Here is a 26,771-nt window from a genome sequence, read left to right on the forward strand (position 1 = left end):
GTGATATACAAATGCAAAAATGGTAATTTGGCTTAGAAACCTCGCGGTTAATAACTGTGGAAGTGCTTAATGAATACTAAGCTGCGAGGCGACTCTATCCCAGTGTGGGGATGCAATGCCAATAAGAAGAAGAAGACGAAGATAACTCACCGGGGGGGCTAGGAGGGGAGGGGCCTGGTGATATACAAATGCAAAAATGGTAATTTGGCTTAGAAACCTCGCGGTTAATAACTGTGGAAGTGCTTAATGAACCCAATGCAATGCAATGCAATGCCAATAAGAAGAAGAAGAAGAAGATAACTCACCGGGGGGGGGGGGCTAGAAGGAGTCCCAGTCCACCTTCAGCTCCCACATCCGCTGCATCACAATTTTTGCTTTACCGACAACAGGAGCAATTAGGTCTAATGGATCGTTCAAACTAGCGATTTGTGATAATATGCTGCGTTTTGTGCGCCGAAGGATCTCATTGCGATGATAAGTGTAGTGGATCTTGTCACTGCACGGCTGCCATTGCATTCCGAAGGTCTTGATAATGCTGCTATCGTCCTCTTCAATCGGAATCTTCACCTCGAGGTCAGTATCCGGAAATCCTTCCAATATGGCGGCATTGTTCGAGGCCCATTTCCTAAGATGAAATTCCGTCAATTGTTCTCTCAGTTCCTTAGCTTCTTCTTCAGTTGATGCCTCAGTAAGAACATCGTCGATGTATATTCCTTCCATAGCCTTTTCTACTGCCACCGGAAACTGTTGCCTGTGTGACTCCAGTAATTGCTGAACGCTTTAATAAAATCCCGATCAAGCTCATTCAACCACACCATTCGGTACATTTGCTTCGCGTCACCCAGAGAACGATGGGGGGTGCGAAACCGCAGCAGGATATTGATTAGCGAATCTTGAACAACAGGTCCGCATATTAGAATGTCATTTAAAGATTGACCACTGGTAGTTTTAGCAGATGCATAAAAAACCACCCGACATTTGGTGGTAGAGCTGGTGCTTTTAATAACGAAATGATGAGGAAAATACACAGATTTGTTTGCTGCATTTGTACCACTTGCCAGAGACATATGTCCGAGCGCGACGTACTCTCGCATGAACGCATGATACTCAGCCTTGAGCTTAGGGTTGCGGTCAAGCTTTCGCTCGATATAGTGAAGTCGCCTCTCTGCTACTTGTCGAGACCCACCTAGCTTTTGTGGATCCAGCAAAAAAGGGAGCCTGACAACAAATTTTCCCGATTTGTCTCGGGTGGTGTGCTCAACAAAATGTTTCTCACAAAGCTGTTCTTCTTCGGAGAGATAACTGGATGGAGGACTATACTCTTCGAGTTCCCAAAATTTTCGAAGCCGTCGTGATAACTCGTCCTCAGATGAAACGATTAGGCATGTTGACGTGTGCGTTGAGATCGATTTTTGATCTTTATCGCTCGATATAACCGATAGCAACTATCCAACCGAGTTTAGTGTTCTGCAGTATTGGTAGGCTCTCATCAGCACTGAGATTAATTTTACCAGGCTCAAGCAGTTAGAAAAATAATTCAGTGCCTAGCAGTACGTCGATTTTTCCGGGTAGATGGAATAGGGGATCGGCAAGGTGTAATGATTCTGGAATCGGCCACTCGTGGATAGGAGCTGGTTTGCATGGAAGTTCATTGGTAATTTTCTCAAGAACCAGGCAGGCCACGGCAGTACAATAATATTGTGAAACGTGACGATATGACAATTTCGGTATACTTGTCGGAACGAGTTGGTGTCGATGATATTCCTTCTAGGGCTATGCTAGTACCAAACGTTGGTTTTGAGGCCTAATTTGTCGCAAAAACTAGTGCTGATTAAGTTTGTGTGGCCCAATTCCGCCGAACGAGCTATCCGTTGGTGTGATCGCTGGTGTGCTGTCTTATTGAGCATGTAACTCCGTTTTTGTTGCCCGACGAGGAAGGAGGCAAAGTCATGGCCTGCTATTCACTAGTCAATGTTGGCAACCGAACCGTTATACGAATGATATTTGCATATCTGTCATCAATGCACGCTGGAAGTGGATTATCCATTTTCTAATATATCTCACCCTCACATTCCCCTTCTTCTCTCACCAAAAAAAAAGGAAAAGAAACCATTGACTTGAGGTTTTCATAAACATTTATTTACATCTCATTTTTTTTTAAATTACTTAATTACGAAACCGATGAGAAAACCATTCAATCCGACGCTCTTCTAGAGCGTCTTCGACAGTACTAGTCAAAACCGATGAGAAAACAAATCTTTTTTTTTTTGGCGCTCTTCCCTCACGCTCGGCGTAACAACGAAACCGAAGAAAAAAAAATTCCCAATCACAGGCAGGATTGCCAAATGTTGGCCCAATTCCGCCGAACGAGCTATCCGTTGGTGTGATCGCTGGTGTGCTGTCTTATTGAGCGTGCAACTCCGTTTTTGTTGCCCGACGAGGAAGGAGGCAAAGTCATGGCCTGCTGTTCACTAGTCAATGTTGGCAACCGAACCGTTATACGAATGATATATGCATATGTTCGCGCCAACGCGAAGTAGTTTGTTTAAGACCCTTCTCCCCTTTCTACCATCATAAAGCCACCGCGAGAATATCGGCTCCGGTACCAGCCTAATGCCTACCCTTTCCCCACACCACATCGTTTGTGTTTGGTTTTCTCACCACACTATTGTAAACGTCGAACATGCACCCAAGAAGCCGACAGTCTAGCCAACGACAACGAGTGATAAGCCACGCCCAGTTAGCCATCATTCTCAAAACCAGCACACGCAACCCAGTCATCAGCCAACTATTTAAGAAGTGTCAATCAAAAGTTTCATTCATTCAGTTTTCTAATTTTGTACAGTCCACATCGAAGAAGAAAAATATAGCCTAAGTGAAAACAACCCGCCTTTCAATCCACCGGAGGAAGCCAGCAACAGCCTTTATGAAGGCTTAAGTTAATTGAACCCCAACTTTCCGTCGAGCTACCGGTCGTGCCCCGGCGTTCCTTCAACCGAAGGTTCTGGTCATCATCCCGGTATCCTTCATCCGGAAGAAATCGCTGCCCAGCCCAGTTCGTGCCCAAACAGCATATCTGTCATCAACGCTGGAAGTGGATTATCCATTTTATAATATATCTCACCCTCACAAAGTTCACTTGAGATGCACTGTCAAGAACGGCACGGCAAGCATAAGGCCGTCCCCGATGATCCAGAACATTGATGGCGACGGTGGCAAGAAGGACGTTAGATGCATCGATGCTGGGTGGCTCTTCAATTGCAGAAATAAAAGTTTGGGAAGTCTGTAGAGTAGAGTGGGGCAAGAGTGCGTGGGGTAAGAGTACGTTTTCGATTTTTTGAAGTAATATAAAAAGATAAACTAGATATAGAAAGAAACTAGGTGAACATTATACCACAGAGAACAGACATGGAGGCTCGTACACAATTTCTTGCAAAACATGTGTAAACAAACACCGAACCTCAACGCCACCGACGTCGACATTGCAACTCACAATCTCATTTTGACAACACGATGGCGCTGGTATGCTTTTGCATGCATAACGACACTAGCGCACAGTGGCATTTTTTGATGACGCTAGCGCTGATTATGCACGGGATAACGTCGACATTCCAAAGTAAATCAAAATGAACAGTAAAAACACAAACAAACAGACGTAACACTAGAGAAATTACCATCGACCGTGACTTCAACGATCAATTTGAATTTGATGGGTTGCGCGTTTCACAACTAGAGGCGTTAGCGTCGTAGCCCTTCGAGTTTGACATTTAACTCCAGCGCCTTCTGGTGACAATGTCTTACGAAACATTGTTTCGTGTAACATGCTCGCAAGATGGTGGTAGAGAAGTTGGGCGATGGATTTTTCAGAAAAATGTTCAAGCTGTTACGTCTGTTTGTCTGTGGTAAAAAGTTATCACAACATAGCGAGTTCAACGTCTGTTCTCTGTGATTATACCATTTCGATAACCTATTGTATAGAGTACTTTATGGTTCAGAACACCAATCCGGTTGTTTTTCCAAGAAATCAAAACCATTACTTGAATAAATTTTGAGACTGTGGGGTAAAAGTACGGGGGCAAGAGTACGCATATGAATCTTCAAGTTCTGATATCAAACCCGTATCTCCGGCCGAAATAAGACTACTCCAAAGCGTCAAGATCCACAACTAAGGAAAAAGGGACAGAAATTGGAAATTATCACAAGTTTTAAGGATAAATTGAAGTAATTTGGTGTTAGAAAGGACTTAGCGAACAAAGCACTGAAGCGAAATAATGAAATTGTATTATAACTTGTTGTACATCTACACATAGTACGAAAACACAATTTCATCTGAATGATAATTTCATTTAATCAAAAGAAACATTCATAAATTACGCAACGCTTAGCAGGGAGGGGTTGCGAAATGTATGACGATCCATATAATTTTTGGATGATTCATACAAAAAGTGTAAAATAGGGGGGAGGGGCGATGAAATGACCAAATTTTACGTTACGTGATTGGTGGACTTTCTTTAAAGAAAATTCCTTTGTTCACAATACGCGAAACCTGATATATTTTTACCTCTGTTGTGTTTTGTAAATAAAAAAAGCACAAGGCTTTTTCACATGAAAGTGCACATTTCTAGGACCCCCTCCCCCTTTAAAAGTTACGTAATCTTTAAACATCCCCTAATAAATGTTCATTAAACATCAATTAAATGTGATTATCTCTTATTTGTGTTAATATATACTTGAAGCACATGATTGGATAAATGCGTAGTCTTACCCCACCCGATGCGCCCTCTTACCCCACCGGTGGGGTAAGAGTGCGTTTTTCACTCGTCTTGCAATAAGGGTTCTACTAAAATGAATCTCAATAATTTCAATATTTTTTCTGCTGGGTAACATACAGGAAGAGTACATGAATCATCGACATTGATTTGATATGCAGAAGCTTGCTTTATAAGGACCACATGATCAATTGAAAACTAAGTGCGTACTCTTGCCCCACTCTACTCTACTGGATTTGCTTGCATTTCGCTCGATGCAAATGAAGTAGGTAAAGTAGGCAAAGTGTGATAAGGTGAGTTACATTTGCGGCACATACCTGCTTTACAGCTTTCTCCAGTATGCTAATCGATCATAAGGCTTCATATGCAAAAACGTTCCACATTGGTACAGCAAATGTTGCTTCGAAAATAGTTCGCAAAACGGAACATTAGTGACAACATACGTACTTGCCCCTCTGGTTCCGGGTTTCGCAAATTGTTTGAGTGGTATACTTGTTTTTGCTTTTGAAGATTGCATTGATTGCAGAGCAAAACTACGCGATTCAATGAAGCATTGAAGTGTTACATCAATATCTGGCATTTCGGCAATTTGGCAAGAATTCAAAAAATCAAACCACGCACAAATCGTAAGTAGCTGGTAAGTAGTAAATATTTGAAGATCACTTGTTCCGCTGATAACGGTTGAGCTTTCCAGGCGCTGGATCTTGCACGCTCGGTGCACTGCGACACTGCTTCACTTCTGTGACTTTGGAACGGAGTGTTTCAAAGAACATCGAGTAAAGTTTACCATAAAGCAGACATCTCAAACATTTTTTGACCCATATAAATATCCTATTATCCAATAATCATGGTTATATCACTGCAGTGCACTGTAACTCTGGAACTAGTGGAGTTCTTGCAGTGAACTGTCGAAATTGTGAAAAGTGCAGTGATACATGTTGGCTTTACTTACAACTTATTTCAAAATTCAGTTTCTTCATTAAGTTATTGGCAAATAAGGGTCTGTTTACAAATTACGTAACGCAAAAATCTGAGTTTTTGACCCCCTCCCTTCCCCTCGTAACAAAAAGTAACATTTTTGGTACCCCCTCCCTCCAAATGTAACGCGTAACTGTGAAAATTTTGAAGGCAGATTTTTTCCCTTCTCTGAAGCGTTTGGGTTTTGGTATTTTTTGAACACTGTTAGACGGCACATAATGAAAAATCAAGGATATCAAGAATGCAGCTAGTAGAAACGAAAATAGAATTTCCAATCATAACCATTTACATAGTTTTGCGAAACTGTGGTGTCGAGAAATACAATATTCGCTTGGTATTTTTACGCATATTAGTCCCGCTATGTCAGCATGCTTGATTTCGATAATGACTAATATACGATAACGATAAACAGCAATTACTTCAATCAGTGTTTAAAAAAAAGACATTCAAATAATTTTTTATTCGCGTTATGCGTAACATTTGGTAGTTCCCACCCCCTCCCCCACCTTTTAGTGTAACAAAGTATAACGCAAGTTGGACCTCCCCCCTCCCCCCAGAAGCGTTACGTAATTTGTGAACAGACCCTAAGTGGAACTCTAACTAAATGATGGGCACCATCTCTGCTTTTATATGTTTGTCTAATATTTTTTCTTAATGCATAAGAAAGGCACTGACATCGCTAGGTGATTTGGTTTTTTTATTTAATACATATCGTATCCTATCGCACCGTCCGATAGCGTCCGATCAATGAGATTCCCATAGCAACTTATTTCCCCTCATAGCTACCGTGATTGTGTAGTAAACAGAATTGTTATTAATCAGTGGAAGTCATAAACTCAACAACGCTAATATGGCCTTGCAGAACTCAAGAAAAAATTTCGTCAAAGATCAATCTAAATTGGCTTACCAAAATAGTATAGATGATTATCCACTGATACCAGGCATGTACTCTAGACATCAGTAAGTATCGTATTCGATATGCTCAGTTAATGACTTTCAGTGACATGATTGATTTTTCTAGTCCCAAGGATTGTGGCCATTTACTTCGTTTTCGACCAATTCACATGCTCAACGATAATCCTTATGAAGGAAAAAAGGTGGAACAGCTTGTTTCAAAGGATAATATTCGTAACTTACTGATCCCAAGCAAGAGTATGTCCGTTTATCCGGTGATATGGCCCAAAAAAGATTATGTCAAGTTACAAACTAAAGCAAAGGTAACAAATCGTGTAGCATTTTAACGCATTATTTATACGGATTATTAATTACATTCATCATATTCTACCTAAACTTGAATATACCAATTGCTCACTGGTTTGAATTATATTTTTGAGTAAGATGATCTTATACATTCATTTATTTCCACTGCTTTTTGTATCTTGCGTGCACGCGTGTACTCTTCCAAGCTGCAAGATTGTGTACTTGCATACTTTATTATTTAAATAAAGTGAATCAAAGCTCTACCCGAGCAGGAGAAATTGGCTCAATAATACCTAATTTTATTATTGATACCATACTCTGTTATGAACTAGCCCTGCATAAGAGGTAAAATACCAAAAATTTATATGCACAAATACTTCAGCCATAACATACTCTGTTATTAAGTTCCATTTAAATACCAAATGCATAACAAATTATTCGTTTGGTATTGAAACACCTAAGCATGTTATGCCTCAAGAATTCTGCATACATATATATATATATTTTTGGTATTATTTTTTGGTATTTTACCTCTTATGCAAGGCTAGTTCACACCAATCTCTGTTATCGAGGTCGTCACTCCTGCTCGGGTACTAAACCGTAGTGGAGTCTACATGGTGGTAACGCTAAGATAATACACTTGAAATATTTAGGAGCTTGAATTAGTACAACCCTTTTATTCAATTTCATATGTAGCAACAAGGAAAGCTAAATAAGATTTTAATAATGTAGCTGCGTGTCGATTTCCGTTTTAACTGAATTTTTGATCTACATGTATTGACCACATTAATGAACGAATGCAAACTACCTACTTTGCTTCAATGAAACTTCATTATTAGTATTTGCGTGTTGTTACGTATCAAATATAAGAGTAATGTGTACCTGTTGAATTTTTAATAATTATTTTCAAAAGATTTTCACTTACTTGCTGTCGAATTGAATATTTATTCAATTTTAATGTGTGAAAGGAGGATTCTCCGTTTGGAAAATCAACTGGTTTTTATTAATATTATATGTTTTAGCTAAAAACAATGGATGATAAACTCAACGAGTTTAAGCTTAATGAAATAGAAAAAAGGAATATGCTTGAAGAATCGGAAAAACGTAAGAAACGTCTGCAGGAAATTGATAGAGAGCGACAAGTAAAGGGGACTGTTGGCAATATCTTGGATGAGCCCAAAGATGAAGACTCGGGGACAACAGCACGGAAAATAATTGACAGGGCGTTCATAGCGAAGCAGGAACAAGAAGAAGAAGTTAAAAGGGCCAACAGAATCATATTAGCTGCAAAATGTCACATCATTCGAGATGCCCAAATAGCCGAAAAGCAAGAGATAGAACGAGAACTAAGATCGGAAGAGCTGAGGTTGGAGAAGATGATGCTAAGTGAGAATGAAAGGGCATTAAAGGAAGAAGAGAAGAAACGCGATTTGAATAAAATGTTAACCACACAGCACTCCGAAGAAATTCGCAATCAGCTTTTACAGAAAGAGAAGATGCGTTTGAAAGAGGCTGAAAGAATTGAGGAAGAAGCTCGGGTTTTAAAGGTAAGGCATTGATTTATTAAGAATGTAAAAATGTTTTGATAATTATCAATGGATTGAAACGAAGATTGATTGAATAATATTTATCAATGCATTGAAACGAGAACTTTCAAAGCTATAATTTATTTATTGTCATACCATGCTGTTTGATTTTTAAAGAATTCACGACTATTGGAACTTTACACGCAGGAATCATGGATCAGATTCTGACTGTTTTTAAAACTTTGTTAAGTTATGAATTCTTCAAACTATAGGAAACATGATCGATGGCCTGCACGGGTGCACGAAAGGCTGAAACACATAAGGCCGAATACTCATAAGGCTGAAATCTCGAAAGGATGAAAATCTAGAAAGGCTGAAAATATCAGAAGGCTGATATTTGGGATGCAATGAATCCTAATCGTACAATGGAGTACAAGTTCAGTGATTGAATAGTGAATTATGAATAAAGGATTATAAATAAAGAATAAAGACTAAGGAATGAAAAATAAAGAATAAATAACAAAGAATGATAAATAATCCACCTAGCGGTGATATAAAAATAGTATTTTGGCCTTCTTTAAGCCCATAGTCCGATATGGGCAATTTTTTATAGGAAACAATGGGACAGAATTCTGCGTCGAATCGGTCAAGGATAAGTGAGATTGGCTTGCGCACACACATGCACACACACTTAGTTATATTTTTGGAGCAATCATATAGTCTTTCGGCACAACTTTGTTGTACGATAAAGGCAAAAAGAAGAAAAGAGAAGAAGGATGAAAGAAGCAAGAAGGAAGAAGAAGAAATAAAAAAAATAAAGAAAAAAACGAAAGAAAAAGAAAGAAGGAAAAGAAGAAACAAAGAATAAGGAAGAAGAAAAAAGATAGAAAATAGAAGAAGAAAAAATGAAGAAAGAAGTAAGAAAAAGGTGGAAGAAATATAGAAGAAAGAATAAGTAAGAAAGAATAAGAAGGAACATGGAAGAAAGAAAGAAGATGGAAGATGGAAGACGGAAAAGGGAAGAAAAAAGCTGGAAGAAGGAATAACGAAAGATAAGAAGGAAGAAAAAACGAAGCAGGTAGTTGAAATACAGAGGAAAATGGTGAAGATAGAAGAAAGAAAGAATAAAGAAGATGGAATGAGAAAGAAGGAAGAAGAAAATATGGAGAAAGAAAGATGAAGGGAGAAAGAAGAAGAAAGAAGGAAGAATATAGGAGAAGAAGCAATGAAAAAGGAAGAAGGTTGAAAAAGGAAGAAGGATGAAGGAAGAAAAAGCCAAAAGTAAGAAAAAAGAAGAAAGAGGAAAAAGGGAAGAACAAGGAAAGGATAAGGTAGACGTAGAAGGAAGAAATAAAATGGAAGGAAGAAGAAGAAAAAGAAAAATGAAAAAGAACGAAAAAATAATAAAGAAAAAGAAGGAAGAACAAGGAAGAAAGAAGGAGGAACAAGGAAGAAGGAAGAAGATAGGTGCCTTATGTAAGATTTTTTTAAGCCTTTCGTGTTCAGCCTTACGTGATTCAGCTTTATGTGGAAGTCCCGGCCTGCACTGATCGGTTGTCGACACCCAGACGTTTTTTTTCAGTTTATAATATAGGAGCCGTCCAGAAACCACGTGGTCATATATGGGGGTTTGGAAAATGACCACGATAAGCCACATGGGGGAAGGGGGGTTTTTGCTCTCGAACCACGTGGTTTTTTTTTTACACGAAAAACTTTTGGTGAATAACAATAGCGGTGTAAAAAATACAAATCATTAAAATTTAATGATTTAATCATTAAACGCAAAGCGCATCTCAGGGCCGATGCCCACGTAACGTCTTTTCAACTCAGCGTTAAAAAGACGTAGGTGTGCATCGAGAAAACCCGGTAAAGCAGCGTCGGTCGCAACGCCGATGCATATCTGCGTTATTTGACCATCTTAGCCTTAGATCCTATTTCCATGAAAAAATAAACGAAAAAACAGGTTGCGATTCAGTCTCAATTTCCACAAAAAAAATTTGGAAGGGAAAAATGGAAAAATTCCGCCGCAGATGGTTGTTGGCATTACGCCGCCGACACTTTTGCGTCAGCGGACTGCAGCTACAATTTTGAAAAATGTTCATGTTTTTACAATAATCCAAGAAAAAATCTTAAGAAAAAAACTTCAAATGAATTACTTGTGGATATTCAGGAAAAATCCAGTAAAGAAATTTCCTGTAAAAACTTTGACATTACTTCATACAATCCTGATAAATTGCTGGCATTCAGAATATTTTTTGAACAATTCTCTCTGAAAATTTTTGCTTGGAAATTTTGCTACAAATTTTTTACCAAAAAAAAAAAACAAAACATCTCCAGTGTAAATTCCGAAAAAAATTCCCTAAAACTCCGAAAAAATTTCCATGTGAATTCTGTCTAAAAATTCAAAGCAGTCTCGAGGGAAATACATACAATTTTCGGTGGAAAAAAAATTTCATATTTTCATATTTTTTTTACACTCTAATGAATTTCTTCGACAAGTTCTTCCGAATCTTCACCAGAAATTCTTCTTCATTTCAAAAAATAGTTTTTCGAGCATTTTAGGGAGTACACTTTAAAATGTTCAGTCTCCAGTTAGCCTGGGGGCAGCAGGGACTTTGTCCAAGGGCTTGACGACCCCTCCCCATGGCCACTGCGAGTTAGACCGGGACCATCGTCCCTAACCCCTAATCCCAAGGCGTCAAGCGACCCGTGCCGAGGGGATGCATGGCCAGGGGGGTGAAATAATAAGCTAGGCCTTTAACGGAGCCTGTGGGGTACCTGGGCACCCCCCACAGTAATTGTCCCTTACCGCGTCATGCTGGGCTCTGGCGTGGTGGACCTCTTTTCCCGAGCAACTCGTGGGATCAAAATGGAAAACCAAGACAATTCTTCAACTAGTGGTAGTAGTGTAGGCGACAACCCCTTCGCAAGAGGTGGGTTGTTCAGGTCTCCGCCTAGGAGGCCAGAGGCAATAGTCGGCAGCTCAGTGCGCAGCGCCAGCGTGGGTCACTTAACCTTCCTCTCGGCTAAAAAAACGCCGGTAGAGGTTATTGACGGCCCATGGCTTGTGGAGGCGATGAACCGCAAACGCGATGGGCTCTCGGCCTTCGAGGTGGCGACGGAACAGCTGGACGCCATCATCGACTTTGCGTCATCGAAGCATAACATCAGTAAGGACCTCAAGAGGAGCTTGCAGAAACTTCGAAAGTCGATGTTGGACGCCAAGCTGGAAACGGCGGTCGGGACGGCCAAGTTCGAACCCGTGAAATCCATGGAGTCGAGGTCTACCCAGACTGAGGCCCAAGAATTCGCGGATTTGGGCAAGGTCGAATCGACCGAGGGCGTGCTAGCGAAGACGGTGGTGCCAAAGTCTACCAAGACTGATGCTCAAGTATTCGCAGGCACGTCGGGGTGGCTGCTCCAAAGGAGCAGACACAAAAACGGGGAGACAGTCTCCAGGGGATGAGCTCCTGGGGGCCGCCCCAAAACGCGGAGGGTTACTACCCCGAACAAGGGTAGTGGGGCTGGGAAGCTGAACCCCGGCCAGGTACCTCCAAAACCGGGGAGGAAGGACCTAGAAAGGTCCGTCCACCCAGGAAAGACGGTGGTGGTGGGTTACGGCAGGCTGAGAGCTCTCAGCCGCACCAGACCATGGAAATAGAGGGGGATGACGCCTCCTGGACCTTGGTCAAGAACAAGAGGAAACCGAAGACGTCAAGGGCCGAAATGAAGGCCCAGGCAAATGAGGGTAGCAAGAAGTCTAGGGTAGGCACCAATCGCTCCAGTGGCGATGCCCTAGTCATCAAAACTGACGAGGCTAAGTACTCGGACGTCTTGAAGGCGATGAGGAGTGACGTTAAGCTCGGTGAACTCGGCGCCGACGTACGTTGAATAAAACGTACTCGGACGGGCGAGATGATCCTCGAGCTGAAGCCCCTCGCAAGGGCGCCGCCTACAAGAAGTTGGCGGAGGAAGTCCTAGGCGAGACGGTCAAGGTGAGGGAACTCACGACGGAGGTGAATCTAAGGGTTAAAGACCTGGACGAGATCACCGAAGTCGAAGAGCTCGTCACGGCACTGCGGCGACAGTGCGAAGTGGAGGCGTCCATCGCAGCCGTTCGGCTACGGAAAGGTCCGGCAGGGACACAGGTAGCTTTGGTTCGGCTACCTGCAGCGGACGCCTCCAAGTTAGGGAGCGTCAAGGTGGGGTGGTCGGTATGCCCTGTGGGCATATATGAGCAACCCGAAGTTTGCTTCAAGTGCCTGGAACCGGGGCACAAGCAATGGGACTGCAAAGGCCCTGACAGAAGCAAGCTCTGGCGACGCTCCGGATTGGCACATAAGGCACAATGCTGCACGAACCCTCCCAATTGTTTGATTTGTTCCAGCAAAGCTGTGAACAGCAAGCACCCCATGGAGGGTTCGAAGTGCCCGGCGTTTAAGCGTGCTGCAAAATCACAGTGCAGGTAACGCAGCTAAACCTGAACCACTGTGATGCAGCCCAGCAACTGCTGTGTCAGACAGTTGCTGAATGGGGGGCGGATATCGCCATCATAGCAGATCCTTACCGGGTACCCGCCAGGAACGGTAATTGGGTCACCGATGGGTCTAAAATGGCGGCGATATGGACAACGGGGAAATACCCAGTCCAAGAGTTGGTGTCTTCGACACACGAGGGCTTCGTCATTGCCAAAATCAACGGGGTCTTCTTCTGCAGCTGCTATGCGCCTCCTCGATGGTCGATCGAGCAGTTCGGTCGAATGCTAGATTGTTTGACGGCTAACTTGATGGGGCGTAGGCCGGAGGTGATAGCGGGGACTTCAACACTTGGGCCGTGGAATGGGGAAGCCGATCCACGAATCAACGGGGCAGATCCTGCTGGAATCACTGGCCATGTTGGATGTGGACTTGGCTAATGTCGGTACCAAAAGTACCTACAGCTGGAACGGTGCCCAGTCAATTATCGACGTTACGTTCTGGAGCCCTGGCCAAACGAGTAGTTCGAACTGGAGGGTAGATGATGGCTACACTCACAGCGACCACCTGGCGGTTCGCTACAGTATCGACTATACGACCAGCATTCAGCGGACGGAAGAAGGCCTAGGCCTAGTCCTCGTATGTGGATGACATCATACTTCGACGACGAGGTGTTTAAGGAAGCGCTCCGCCGCGAGCACAATACTCTCGGTCTGAGCGGCGAGCAGCTGGTAACAGTACTCTCGCGTGCATGCGATGCCACCATGCCTAGGAAAGTCCACCCTAGGAATGGGAGGCCACCGGCTTACTGGTGGACTCAAGCAATTGCGAACCTGCGCCGCGCCTGCCTACGGACAAGGAGGCGGATGCAGCGAGCACGCACAGAAGAGGAGCGTGTTGAACGACGGGTGGCGTTCGTGGCTGCTAGAGCCGCTCTGAAGACTGAGATTAGATCAAGAAAAAAAGCCTGCTTCGAGGGCCTGTGTCAAAGTGCCAACGCGAATCCATGGGGTGACGCCTATAGGGTCGTAATGGCCAAGACACGTGGGGCGATGGCCCCTACAGAGCGGTCTCCAGAGATGCTGGAGAGGATCATCGCGGGGCTCTTCCCACGTCACGACCCAAGTCCCTGGCCTCCCTTTGCGGAGCTGCCACGGGCCAGGGTGGCCGACGAGGGAAGAGTAACGGTGGCGGAACTTGCGGGGATTGCACAGTCCCTTAGTGTAGGTAAGGCGCCAGGACCGGATGGTATTCCGAACCTGGCCATCAAAGCGGCCATTGCCGAGGCTCCCGAGATGTTCAGATCTGTTATGCAGAGATGCCTGGACGAGGGAGTCTTCCTTAAGCATTGAAAAGGCAGGCATGGAAAGGCTTGGCCAAAGGCGGGAAAACCACTGGGGATCCGTCGGCATATAGACCAATATGCCTGCTTGACACGGCGGGGAAGGTGCTCGAGAAGATCATCCTCAACAGGTTGTTGATACGCACGGAGGGTGCGGATGGTCTATCGAGTAACCAGTTTGGCTTCCGAAAGGGTAAGTCGACCGTAGACGCTATCTTGTCGGTTACCAAATCCGCGGAGATAGCTATCCAGCGTAAGAGGAGGGAGTTCGCTATTGTGCAGTAGTGACTCTCGACGTGAGGAATGCTTTCAATAGTGCCAGTTGGGCAGCTATTGCAGATGCGCTCCTGCGTCTTGAATTCCTGAGTACCTGTACAAGATTCTCGGAAGCTACTTCCAGAATCGAGTACTGGTATACGACACGGAGGCGGGTCGGAAGTGCGTTGACATAACCTCAGGGGTTCCGCAAGGTTCCATACTGGGTCCGGTGTTATGGAACGTCATGTACGACGGTGTCTTGAGGTTGAAGTTCCCGGTGGCGTGGCAATCGTCGGCTTTGCTGACGATATTACGCTGGAGGTCTACGGCGAATCGATCGAAGAGGTGGAATTGACTGCAACCCACTCGATCGCAATTGTGGAGGAGTGGATGAGTTCCAGGAAGTTAGAACTGGCTCACCACAAGACTGAGGTGGTTGTTGTTAACAACCGAAAGTCGGAGCAACAAGCGGTGATAAGGGCAGGCAACTGCACGGTCACCTCTGAACGCTCCATCAAACTCTTGGGGGTAATGATCGACGATAAGCTCACCTTTGGTAGCCACGTCAATTACGCCTGCAAGCGTGCCTCCACAGCTATAGCGGCATTGTTCCGGATGATGTCCAATAGCTCTGCGGTTTATGCCAGCAAGCGCAAGCTTCTGGCTAGCGTTGCTCTGTCCATACTGAGGTATGGGGGGCCAGCTTGGGGCACGGCCCTGCGTATTAACTGCTACAGAACGAAGTTAGAAAGTACGTATAGGCTCATGTGCCTAAGAGTTGCGAGCGCGTACCGTACCGTGTCGCACGATGCACTTTGCGTCATCACCGGTATGATGCATATCGACATAGTTATCGGTGAAGACATAGAGTGCTTCGAAATGCGCGGCACGAGAGGCATCCGTAGGACTATCGGGTTGGCCTCAATGGTCAAATGGCAGCGTGCGTGGGACAGTTCCACTAAGGGTAGATGGACACATAGGTTGATACCGGAGATAGGTACGTGGGTCAAGAGGCGCCATGGGGAAATCACTTTCCACCTGACCCAGGTCCTTACAGGCCATGGTTGCTTCAGACAGTACCTACACCGGTTCGGACACTCGGCCTCGCCCGAGTGTCCGGTGTGCGTAGGTTTAGAGGAAACGGCGGAACACGTGTTGTTCGTGTGCCCGCGTTTTCGCACAATGCGTGACCACATGCTTGCCACATGTGGTCTGGACACTACCCCGGACAACCTAGTCCGGAGGATGTGTAAAGATGAAGTTGGCTGGAACGCCGTTTTATCGGCTATCGTCCAAATCGTCTCGGAGTTACACAGAAGGTGGCGCGTGGACTCGAGGAATGGCTAGTTCAGGCGCAAATAAGAGGTGGTCCAAGGGTTCGGAGTCGGCTTCATGGGTCATACCGGTGCCCTGTGGTCGAACTCGATCCTTTTATCGAACAAGTGGCCGCGTGAAGAACAACATGGTATCGTCGCTTTCGCGGCGTCGGTCAACCGGGCGGGTTCCGAGCCCGAGGACGGAAAGGGGTCCTCGTCAAGGCTGGGGCAGGCGTAGGCACCGCGTCGGCAAGTCCCTCTGTGTGCTGGCGAATAGGCCCTATCGCAGAAAGGTCAATTTGGGGTGCACGCGGCATCATCATTCTTGATACCAGTCGTGCAGAGGGAAGCAGGCGCGAAGTCGACCCTGCCCACCTTCCGAGGACATAGGGCGTGGTAAGGCCACCTGGAAAGCCGGCAATGAGCTGGCACGATACCATGGTGTTCTTCTAAAAAAGCGAGTCACGATGTTCGATGCTGCAAGGACACGCAGCTAACCTCGAGGGTGCGTTATGCACTGGCCCCCCTTTGAAGCATTACTTTCTGGTTGTACCGAAGGGACGATGGGCTTGGCGACAATGGAAACGGTTTAGCTGGTCGTGGATGCAGTCCTGCCTCCCTCATTGGAGGTGGCCCCTAACCCAGCACTTCCTGGTCAACCCAGGATGTCTGTTGAGCAGATTCCCCCTCCATTGTTTAGGAAGAAAAAAAAAAAAAGTCTCCAGTTAGCCTTGCAAGCAAAGGTGTAGGATTGTCAAACCGAAGATGGCGAGTTCGATTCTCGTTCCTGTCTAGGATGTTTTCGGGTGGGCAACATTCTCGACACCCTAGGCATAGTGTATCCATCGTACTTGCTACACAAGATATATAATCGTGCAATGGATGGCATATAAAAGCTTTCAATTTATAACTGAGGAAATGCTAATAGAATATACTAAGCCAATGCCACATGAAACACTTTGATATTTCCGTTGATTTTTTGTTTTTGATTTTTTTTTAATTTGGAATTTTGAAATGAAATTGTTTTCGGAATACTTTTTCACGCTCTTTGTGAATTCTATGACATTTTTTAAAATTTTCCAAGTATTTTTTATTCGAGGCATTATTTAGAATTTCCACGGTAGAGTCTATAGATTATCTTCAAACAATTCTTTGGATTTTCAAAGAATAAATCTTTAGAATTCTCAAGGTTCATGTTTTTTTTTAATTTGGACCACAAATTCTTCCAAAATTTCATCGGGAATTCATTCTTCTTCGGTAAGTCATTTTGATTTCTTTGTAGGTTCAGCTAAACATTGCTTCAAATCTTTACCATGCAAAGATGCACAGGAAATGATTAAGAAATTTTAAAGAATTTTCACATCTGAAAATCTTTAAAATTTTTATTTAATTTTTTAAGGAATTCCTACTGAAAATGGTTCAAAAGTACAACCTTTACAAGTACTACAAAAGTACAATTTATTCGTTATTTCCACTTGTAAAAACATCGCATCCTCGGGAAACTCATTATTGGTGTTTCAGATGAACTTTTTTCGATTTTCTACTGGAAAATCTTAGGAATTTTCATCGGAAATATTTTGGCATATTCCGAATAATTTATTTTGGAAATATAAAAAAACTGCTGAAAATTTCTAAGAATTTCTTTTGGAAAACGAAAAAAAAATTCCATTGTAAATTTAGAAGAATTTCCTTTGAAGATTCATTAAAGTTGCCCAGGATTTGGAAAAAAAAATCTTTAGAGATTCTGTAAAAAAAGTAAGCTGGATTTTTTTTTCTAATTTCTACTGGAATTTCTGCGGAATTTGATGTTTATTGGAATTTTCATCGTAAATATGCATTTCAGATCCTTCTATGGATTCTTCTAGTTCTTCAAAATTTCTACCGAACATTTTTCGGAACTCTTCCACAGAATTTCGGAAAAAAATGTCGTTGAAATTCTAAAAAAAAAGTCCCGTGGAAACTCCGAAGATTCTCTTGTCAATATTCCGAAGGATTTCTCTCGCAACTCCAGAATAATTATTCTTGAAAATCAGGAAGATCTTGGAATTTAAAATTAATCCAAGCAATAAATGTAGGCAATTATTTAGGCTTAAGAAGCCTAGTTTTTATGATATTGAACAATTAGGATAATTGATCGAAAAATTTAATAATGCACCTAAATGTTCTAAATACACAAAATTCTAGTAGTGCGTATGGAAAAGGTTATGACATAGAGAAGCTTGCATTTAAAAAATCAACATGAAATTCTAAATAAAATGCTTTTTAAATTCATAAAAGGGTCTTATAACTATGGAGATTCCTGAGATATGAAAAAAGTGGCAGTGTTCCAGAAAAAAAACACTCCAATTCCTAAAACAATCTAAGTTAAAAAATAGTGTTATAATAACGATTGAAATTGAATTCCAAAACAAATCTCAACCCTTTCAGGACGGATGGGTCATATATGCCCAGCGTTTTAGATTGTCTATAAAATCACAAAAGAGAGCTAGGCCACCATTTTCTTAAGTAAAATTGTTCATCTAGATATTGGCTTTACAGAAAAAATATGGGAGCTCAAATTTGACTGACCCTGAAAACTCAGATATCCGAATCCTCGGGAAGATTTCGATTTTAAGAGCATGCAAATGAAGAAATAGTAGTTTGTGCAACAAGTTGCAAAAAGATTATTTTTTCAGCACGAGTTGCACGTTTATCCAACGAGGCTTGCCGACTTGAGTCGAGCAAGACAGTTGTGGTCGAAATACGTATCTGCAAAGATATCGAAAACTATTTGGTGGAATTAAATGGAGAGTACTTAATTCGTTTTAGACGGTTGATGCAAATGAAGTTGACATGTTTGAATCATTCTGAACACTCAGATAAGATGGGTCATCCTGAACGTTAAGCCAGTGATTAATATTCAGGAATACGAGATGCTCAAGGTACTCCACAATACTCTCAAGTTCAGCCCACGATATCTACCAGATCAATCAAGACATTTGCAATGTCCTCATCATCGGTATATACCCAATCCGATGCAATTTGATCTGCTCCTAATTTCCATTAACATGAGATCCAAGAGATAAGGTACCCAACATTATCTTGATTAACCGAAGGACCTACTGGGATATTATATCATACATCATTCATAAGTTGATAAATTGGATAAATCGAATGATCCGAACTCCAAAATAATAATTGGTCTATAATACATTCATTCCTCTATGAGTCGCTTATGAAAGGATCATTGACTGAAGCATATTCGAGATGTGGAATAGAAGTTTCTTGGAAAATTATTCGAAAGAACCATCACAGTGACCGAGAAAATAATTTTAGTATGGCATCATTGGCTTCCACGAGTCGAAATCAAAATAAAATTTCAATGCAGAATTAGAAATTTTGAGAGATGAGCCAGCTCTGGATTGAAAATCTCTTTAATAGAGAAAAAATAGAAATTTTCCATAAAAAATAGGATATTGCCAATAAAGAAAGCGGGGTATGAGTATTAAATAAATATAGAATTACTACAAATACATAATGCAAAATTTCCATAAACAGTTTAAAATTTTCCACAAAACAATAATAAATTAGCACTTGTAAAAGCAAAAATTGCAATTATGAAATAAAATTCTTATTTCCATAAAAAAATCAAAATGTTACACGAAAAAAATACAAAATTTTTATGAATAAATCAATATTAGCAATAAACAATTACAAAACTTTTATTTTGTGGAAAATTTTGTAATTATTTATTTCTAATATTGATTTATTTATGGAATGTTTGTATTTTTTCCACGGAAAGTTTTGATTTCTTTTTGAAAATTTCTTCTTTTATATTTGATATTTTGGGGTTTAAAAGTGTTAATTTATTTTTATTTTGTGGAAAATTCTTAAATGTTTATGGAAATTGTGCATTATTTGTAGAAAATTTAATATTTTTGTATTGCTCATACCATGATTTGTTTATTGGAAATTTCCTAATTGTTATGGAAAATTTTTAAAAAAAAATTAGGCTGAGTTTTTATTTCAGTCGATATCGTATCTTAGAACATCGACTCATGGAAAGTCTATTGTAGCTTGTGAAAGTAATAAATGAAATCGCATCGGCTCAATGAACCTGCTTGGATGCTTAGCAATACACGGATACATCGTTCAGGACTTGGTTGATCAAGTCGTTCCAAAACTCCGTAATATCATGTCTTATGATTACACAGCTTAGGACAAAAATCCTTTTAGGAATATATAGGAATATCCAGTGATGAACTTTATAATTATTTATAAAAAATAGCTAATAAAAATAAAAAAATAAAAAATATAGAGATATTTTGAAAAAATTCATAACCATTACAATTTTTTCTCGAAATTGTTATAACATATTCGCGAGTCCACATTTTTTGTATCCTCCTGATGCATCGAAGGTGTGCGAGTTCTAGATATCCTTGTACCTGATACACATTACATTTAACGAATCAGTTGAAATTGTCCATCTTCAAAATTGATCGGATTAACCATATGTTTTAGTTACATAAGGTTTTTTTTTATTTTTGTACTTGAAAAAAAAACCACGTGGTCAAAGGGGGGGGGGGGAGGTTGGGTCTGCCAAATGACCACGATAAACCACATGGGGGGAGGGGGGGTTGAAAATCTTCAAAATATGACCACGTGGTTTCTGGATGGCCCCATGCATATCACGATACGATAAGTAGCGTAACTAACCATGATGAAATTTATCACCTAGTATTTAGAACAATTAATTGGAATAAAATTCTAGACTTGACCAAGTGGAATAAAGACTTGGACTTGGGTTAAAGTACTCATTGTAATTCAACATTTTGCAGCAAGCTCAACAAGCGATTATAGAAGATGAAAAGCGCAAGGAAAAAGATCGTGTTGATCGAATCAATGTCGTGAGAAATGATTTAAAGAAAGCTTACGAATTCTCGGCTTACTATAAGCAATTAGAATTCGAGGAACAGCGCATAGCGGAACTTAAAGTTCAAGAGTACACTAGATTGCGCAATGAGCGCCAAGCTAAACTAGAATTCGAGAAAAAAATTGCAGCTGAAGCCAAGGAACGTGAGCAAGATCGAATGCTGAAAATACAGCAGAAGTTGCTCACTACAAAATCGTCAAAGAACGATATGGACCTTCGCCGTGGGCAGGAACACGTTGAACGTGAATTTCGGCGACGAGAGAAAGAGGCGGCTATTAGAAAACGTGACTTGGAGCAGCAAATTGCAGTTGCACGTGCAGCTCAACTTGAGGCAGTGGTAAGTGTTATACAAAATTACAAACTAATTTTTCAGATTGATTTAAAATATTCATATGCAACCGAGTCATTTCGTTAATTTGGCGTTTAGCGTTATGGCGCTGGATACTTTTGCCATTTAACGAAAAACTCACTAACTATCCGCATTTTGTTTACTTGTAAACCATATACACAAAATATGATCATATAAAATACATTTAATGATTTTGATGAAAAATTCCATGATTCAGAAAAGTGACCCCTAGTACCGGACAATATTGCATCATCTCCAGATATGACCAAGTGCCTGTTACATGAGTTAAGACATCATTTAGAATAGCAATAGCAATGAATAGTATTTATTTAAGTTGTAAATATCAAAATGTGTTCTTCTTCTTATTGGCATTACATCCCCCACTGGGACAGAGCCGCCTCGCAGCTTAGTGTTCATTAAGCGCTTCCACAGTTATTAACTGCGAGGTTTCTAAGCCATGTTACAATTTTTTGCATTCGTATATCATGAGGCTAACACGATGAAACTTTTATGGCCAGGGAAGTTAAAACAATTTCCAAGCCGAAAATTTCCTAGACCGACGCCGGGAATCGAACCCAGCCACCCTCAGCATGGTCTTGCTTTGTAGCCGCGCATCTTACCGCACGACTAAGGAGGGCCCCAATAAAATGTGTTACTGTAGCTTATTTGACCCTCCAGATACGTTTTGTTCATCCAAATTCCCACCTTTTTCAATGTCATCTTGAATTTTTGTTTATTTCGTGAGCTTCGCGGCCGTGCAGTTAGCGATTCGATTCCCGCTATGATAAGGAGAAAACTTTTCGTGATAAGAAAAACTCTCCACTGGTTTGGGATGTGTCCTGTCCGTTCTCTCAGGCTAGGTGTCAGTCTGTACGACCTCTGGTTGATGACGGTGATTCTGTATTTTTTATTTCTGTGGCTTCCCTAGCAAAAAGAAGTGAGTTTAACAATACAGATGTAAAGAATGGTTATTCGGTCACATGAAAAATCTCACTGTCCGGACCCGGGGGACAGCTACCAGAAACAAAAATTGATTTTGCACCACAGTTACATTATACATCTAACAAATAATGATCGTTTTTTTTTAATATGGCTAATATTGACCATCTCCACATAATTAAAATGTTCAATTGATTTTAATATAGTTTATTCAAATCTTCTAAAGTAAAGCGACACATCAACATTTTGAGCATTATTGATAAAATTCGTACAAAGTTTACAACATTACGATTTGATATTCCATGCAGGTAAAGCTTCCTTTTGTACTACATAAAAGGGTGGTGTGACCTCTGCAAGTGTCGTTTTGAGAAGTGTCCGGTGCTGGGGGATCTCCACCTACCTATTTCATTATTTTGCAGAAAACGGAACGCGCAATGCAGATAGCACGAGACGAGCTTGATCATAAAAAGGCGGTCGAAAAATTGAAACAAGAGGAAAACAAAGAAACAGAAACCAGAAAAAAGCACTTACGCCTACGTGAGAATTATCGAGAAGGTACTTAACAATATTTAGTGTCATTAAATTTATGATTAACTGTGTCTGAAACCCTATTCAGATTTCTAACTATATTAGATAATAAAGAGTAATTCGAGTCAAAATAAATAAACTTTATGTCCAAGTTCATAGAACTGATTCTTACTGGGAAGAGTGTATATTACGTTTCATCAAAATTTACTGATTCTGCCTTAAGCACCCAATATTGCTAAATTTTAGGATCAAAGAAACTTAGAAGCTACGGCTTGAGTAAAGTTCTAAAAATAAATCTAGAATTAGTAGAATTATTGTTTGAATATAATCTACACTAGGGTCGCTTTTTACGCGGTTTGTGTTCGGCTACTTCTGGTCTTTATAAAAAAAATCAGGGAAATAAAGTAATTAAAAAATATATTTCTGGTCTTTGGAATTATTCAAACTTTCATTCACGTTAAATTCACGAAAAAACCCAGATTAATCCACCTAGCGGTGATGGTGTCTTTCTCGTTTTTTTTTTTTCAAGTGAGTAATTTTGGCCATAACATCCGAGCCCATAGTCCGATCCGGCCAATTTTCAATAGGAAATAATGGGACAGGATTCTGCGTCGAATGCAATCTGTTGCGAGAAAATCGGATAAAGATAAGTGCCTGAAAAATGAGTGACACTTTTTTCGCGAATTTTCTTTAAAAAATGTATTTTGGCCATAACTTCTGAGCCCATAGTCCGATCTGGCCAATTTTCAATAGGAAACAATATGACAAGTTTACAATGTTATGAAAACTCATATGTGAATATGTACGTTATGTGGAAGATATTGATTTGGAAAATGTATTGGAGGTAACCACTTTCCCTTCGATGGGACTCGAACCCATGACCCTACAGTACGCTAGACTGGTGCTTTAACCAACTAAGCTACGAAGGACCTCCGTCGGCCTTCGCAACCTAGCGGCTACTGAACTAGCTCGAGATTCCCAAATTGGACGCATAGTCAAATCACTCGCAATCCATTTCTCAAGCCAATACTTCCACATGTGTATTGTACACGTCCACATTAGAGGAGCGTGAGTATTTAGAATGTCTGTACTGTAGGGTCATGGGTTCGAGTCCCATCGAAGGCAAAGTGGTTACCTCCAATACATTTTCCAAATCAATATCTTCCACATCACGTACATATTCACATATGAGTTTTCATAACATTGTAAATTAACGTCCAAGTCGGGTGGTTTAATCCCCGGAAATAGGCAATTACCTTTGATTGAACTGAATATGACAAGATTCTGCGTCGAATGCAATTTGTTGCGTGCAAATCGTTTGAGGATAGGTGCCTAAAAAATGAGTGACATTTTTTTCGCGATTTTTCAATTAAAAACATGTATTTTGGCCGATTTGGTCCGATCCGGCCAATTTTCAATAGGAAACAATGGGACAGGATTCTGCGTCGAATGCAATCTGTTGCGAGAAAATCGGTTGAGGATAAGTGCCTGAAAAATGAGTGACATTTTTTGCGCACAGACATACACACATACACACACACATACACACACACATACACACACACATATACACACACATACACACAGACATCACCTCAATTCGTCGAACTGAGTTGATTGGTATATAACACTATGGGTCTCCGGGCCTCCTATAAAAAGTTCATTTTTGGAGCGAACATATAGCCTTTACGTATACTTCGTATACGAGAAAGGCAAAAACTCCACAAAAAATCGCAGAAAAATAAAGTGGTATTTAAAATGATGTGAAAATTGAGGTGAACGGATAAATTTATATAATTCATCCGCGTAAAATGCGACCCCAGTGTATCTACATTAAAAACCCGTTCATATCCATTCAGTTTACGATCATTTACGAAGCATTTGATAATTGATTTGAAATGAAAATAGGATGTGTGAACTTCGACATCAAGATACTCTTTATCATGCCATTAAAGTCGTAATCTGAATAGGCTATAACAGTTCAAATATTTACCTCAAAACGCTTAATTTATTTACAGAAATAATTCAGCAAATAAACCAAAAGGAGCAGGAAAGGCGTGAGCTTGAACGGTGTTCTAAAAAAGAACACGCTGCAATGCACGAATCTATGAAAAAACGTGAATTGTAAGTGCTAAAACAAAAGAGGTTATAAACTTAACAGAAAGAATGTCTCTCATGTACGAGCAAAATCGCAACGTAAGATTCATACGTTTTGGAAGTTATGTACCCAAAATAATTTGGAAGTATCACAAAGCTGCAACAAGCTTTCTATTTAGTTTGTAATCTCTTTTGCTAAAACTGATAACTTGATAGTTTTCTAATTATTATTATATTTCTATTGTGACTTACAGGGCTATCAAGTCTACAATTTCAAACAAAATAAAAATGATGAAGGAAAGTAAGGTTCCGGATCGGTTCATCAAGGATGTCGAAAGACAACTTAACTCAATCAAGGCAGACGTATAATATCAATCAATATGACATTTACATTACACAGAAGCAAAACTTGATAATGGTATGATTAAATTCAAATTCATAGTCTTGCAGTAATTACAGTTCCCGTATCTATACTCTCTGGAGCATATTCTCCTTCAAGGATTTTTTTTCGAATGAGACTAATAACAACTGCCTTTAAAAGCGACTGAATAGTGAGGAGACCTCTTACAAGTTTAAAGAAATGTTCAAATCAATCTATGTATCAGACTGAAAAAAAAACTCCAATAAAACGAAATTTACTATAAACGTGTTTCATATCTAGCCCATTCGATTGCAGCGTACATTGAAAATGTACAAACATTATTCTTCCATACCAGATATTTGTGTCGATAGAGAAAAAAAAATCTGTTAAACAAAGTTATAGGATCTTTTAAGCGGTGTCTTCAGTTAGGCTAGAGAGCAAAAGCGTAGGATTACCAACCCGGACATGGCGATTTCAATTCTCGGTACGGCCCAGAATACTTTCTGGTGCAGAAAATTCTCGGCTCCCTCCCTCCCCTCGGATATGTGATCTTGCCGCGATGGGTGGGCTCACGCCATCAGCTCTGATATGGCAACCAAAGACATATCCTGTCGTGTCGTGATGGTATCGCATGTTGACTATTTCTTTTTGGTGGCGCGTTACATATCTGGCATTGACGCACTAATTTACGGCATTTGCATGTGATTCAACGCACATCGTGTCTTGTTGCCTTGAATGGTAGTGCAGTCAGACAGAGACCTTTTTCATCAGTGATGATGATGTGAGTTCTCTTTTTTTCGGCAATACTTTTCTGATGAGTTCCCTGTGACGATGAGTCGTAGGCACGCTTATACTTAGTATTTATTGATACACAATGTATTCAAGACATTCGTATGGAGATGACTACTGAATTCACTGAGTAGAGGTTTTATTTAAAGTAGGAACGTGGTGCAAGTCTTATTTTGTTATGTCTCACTTCGAAGAGCCATAATAAAAAATACCAACATTATGATGATGGTATATGAACAATCTTATGACGGCTTCATTCTCGATAATTTTGATTAATAGTAGGGAATAGGCGTGATGAAGTTTACTTTGCCACCGAAAAGTGAATCCTATAGTTGACTCATAACTGATCATTAGTACATTATAGATGATGACAGTTAGTTTGGAAACGATAAAGCTACTTCTTAGAACATAATAATAGTATTAGACTACCTTGACAAAGGAATAACAATAAAATAGACTAAATGCACAGTTTTCACTTTTTACAAGACATAAGTTACATTGTGTTTGATAGTATTGACACAGGATGAACCAATAACTTAGGCAAACAAAGTAATTCAAGAAACGCATACTTGCTGATCATAAAGACAAGAATGACATCGTACAGATCAATCTATATGATTAGGAATGAGATAATGGAAGAGATTATCAATCAAAGTTGTAAATATAATGTCTTTTGAGCCAGTTCAACAGTGTCTTAATGGACGACATGATCCTTGTACGGCTGGAAACTGCTTCAAAAGTTATTAGCTTGCCATTTTTTAAAAATCGGGGATTAAAGACTTTCTTATATTTGATAAAAAAAAACTTCCGAGTCAGTTTCTACGATAAAGCATTGGGCACATGTTCCATGTGAGTCGAAAAAACGGCTTCGGCCGATTTTGAGCGCGTACAATGACAATAGACGCCTAAATAGCATAAAAACTGGCTAAATA

The 26,771-nt window shown here is 40.8% G+C and overlaps 1 protein-coding gene across 1 annotated transcript; it reads left to right on the forward strand.

The window, feature by feature from the left end:
* The first annotated feature begins 6,399 nt into the window (after positions 1-6,399).
* LOC134215924 (cilia- and flagella-associated protein 45) lies at positions 6,400-25,318 on the forward strand. Its single transcript, XM_062695001.1, has 8 exons — positions 6,400-6,430; positions 6,530-6,707; positions 6,769-6,964; positions 7,970-8,494; positions 20,682-21,113; positions 22,484-22,619; positions 24,611-24,716; positions 24,944-25,318. Exons 2-8 carry the CDS (start codon positions 6,598-6,600, stop codon positions 25,056-25,058), a joined length of 1,620 nt encoding a protein of 539 aa, XP_062550985.1. The 5' UTR covers positions 6,400-6,430; positions 6,530-6,597; the 3' UTR covers positions 25,059-25,318.
* The last annotated feature ends 1,453 nt before the right edge of the window (positions 25,319-26,771 follow it).

Source organism: Armigeres subalbatus, chromosome 2, assembly GCF_024139115.2.
Source record: "Armigeres subalbatus isolate Guangzhou_Male chromosome 2, GZ_Asu_2, whole genome shotgun sequence".
Lineage (NCBI taxonomy): Eukaryota > Metazoa > Arthropoda > Insecta > Diptera > Culicidae > Armigeres > Armigeres subalbatus.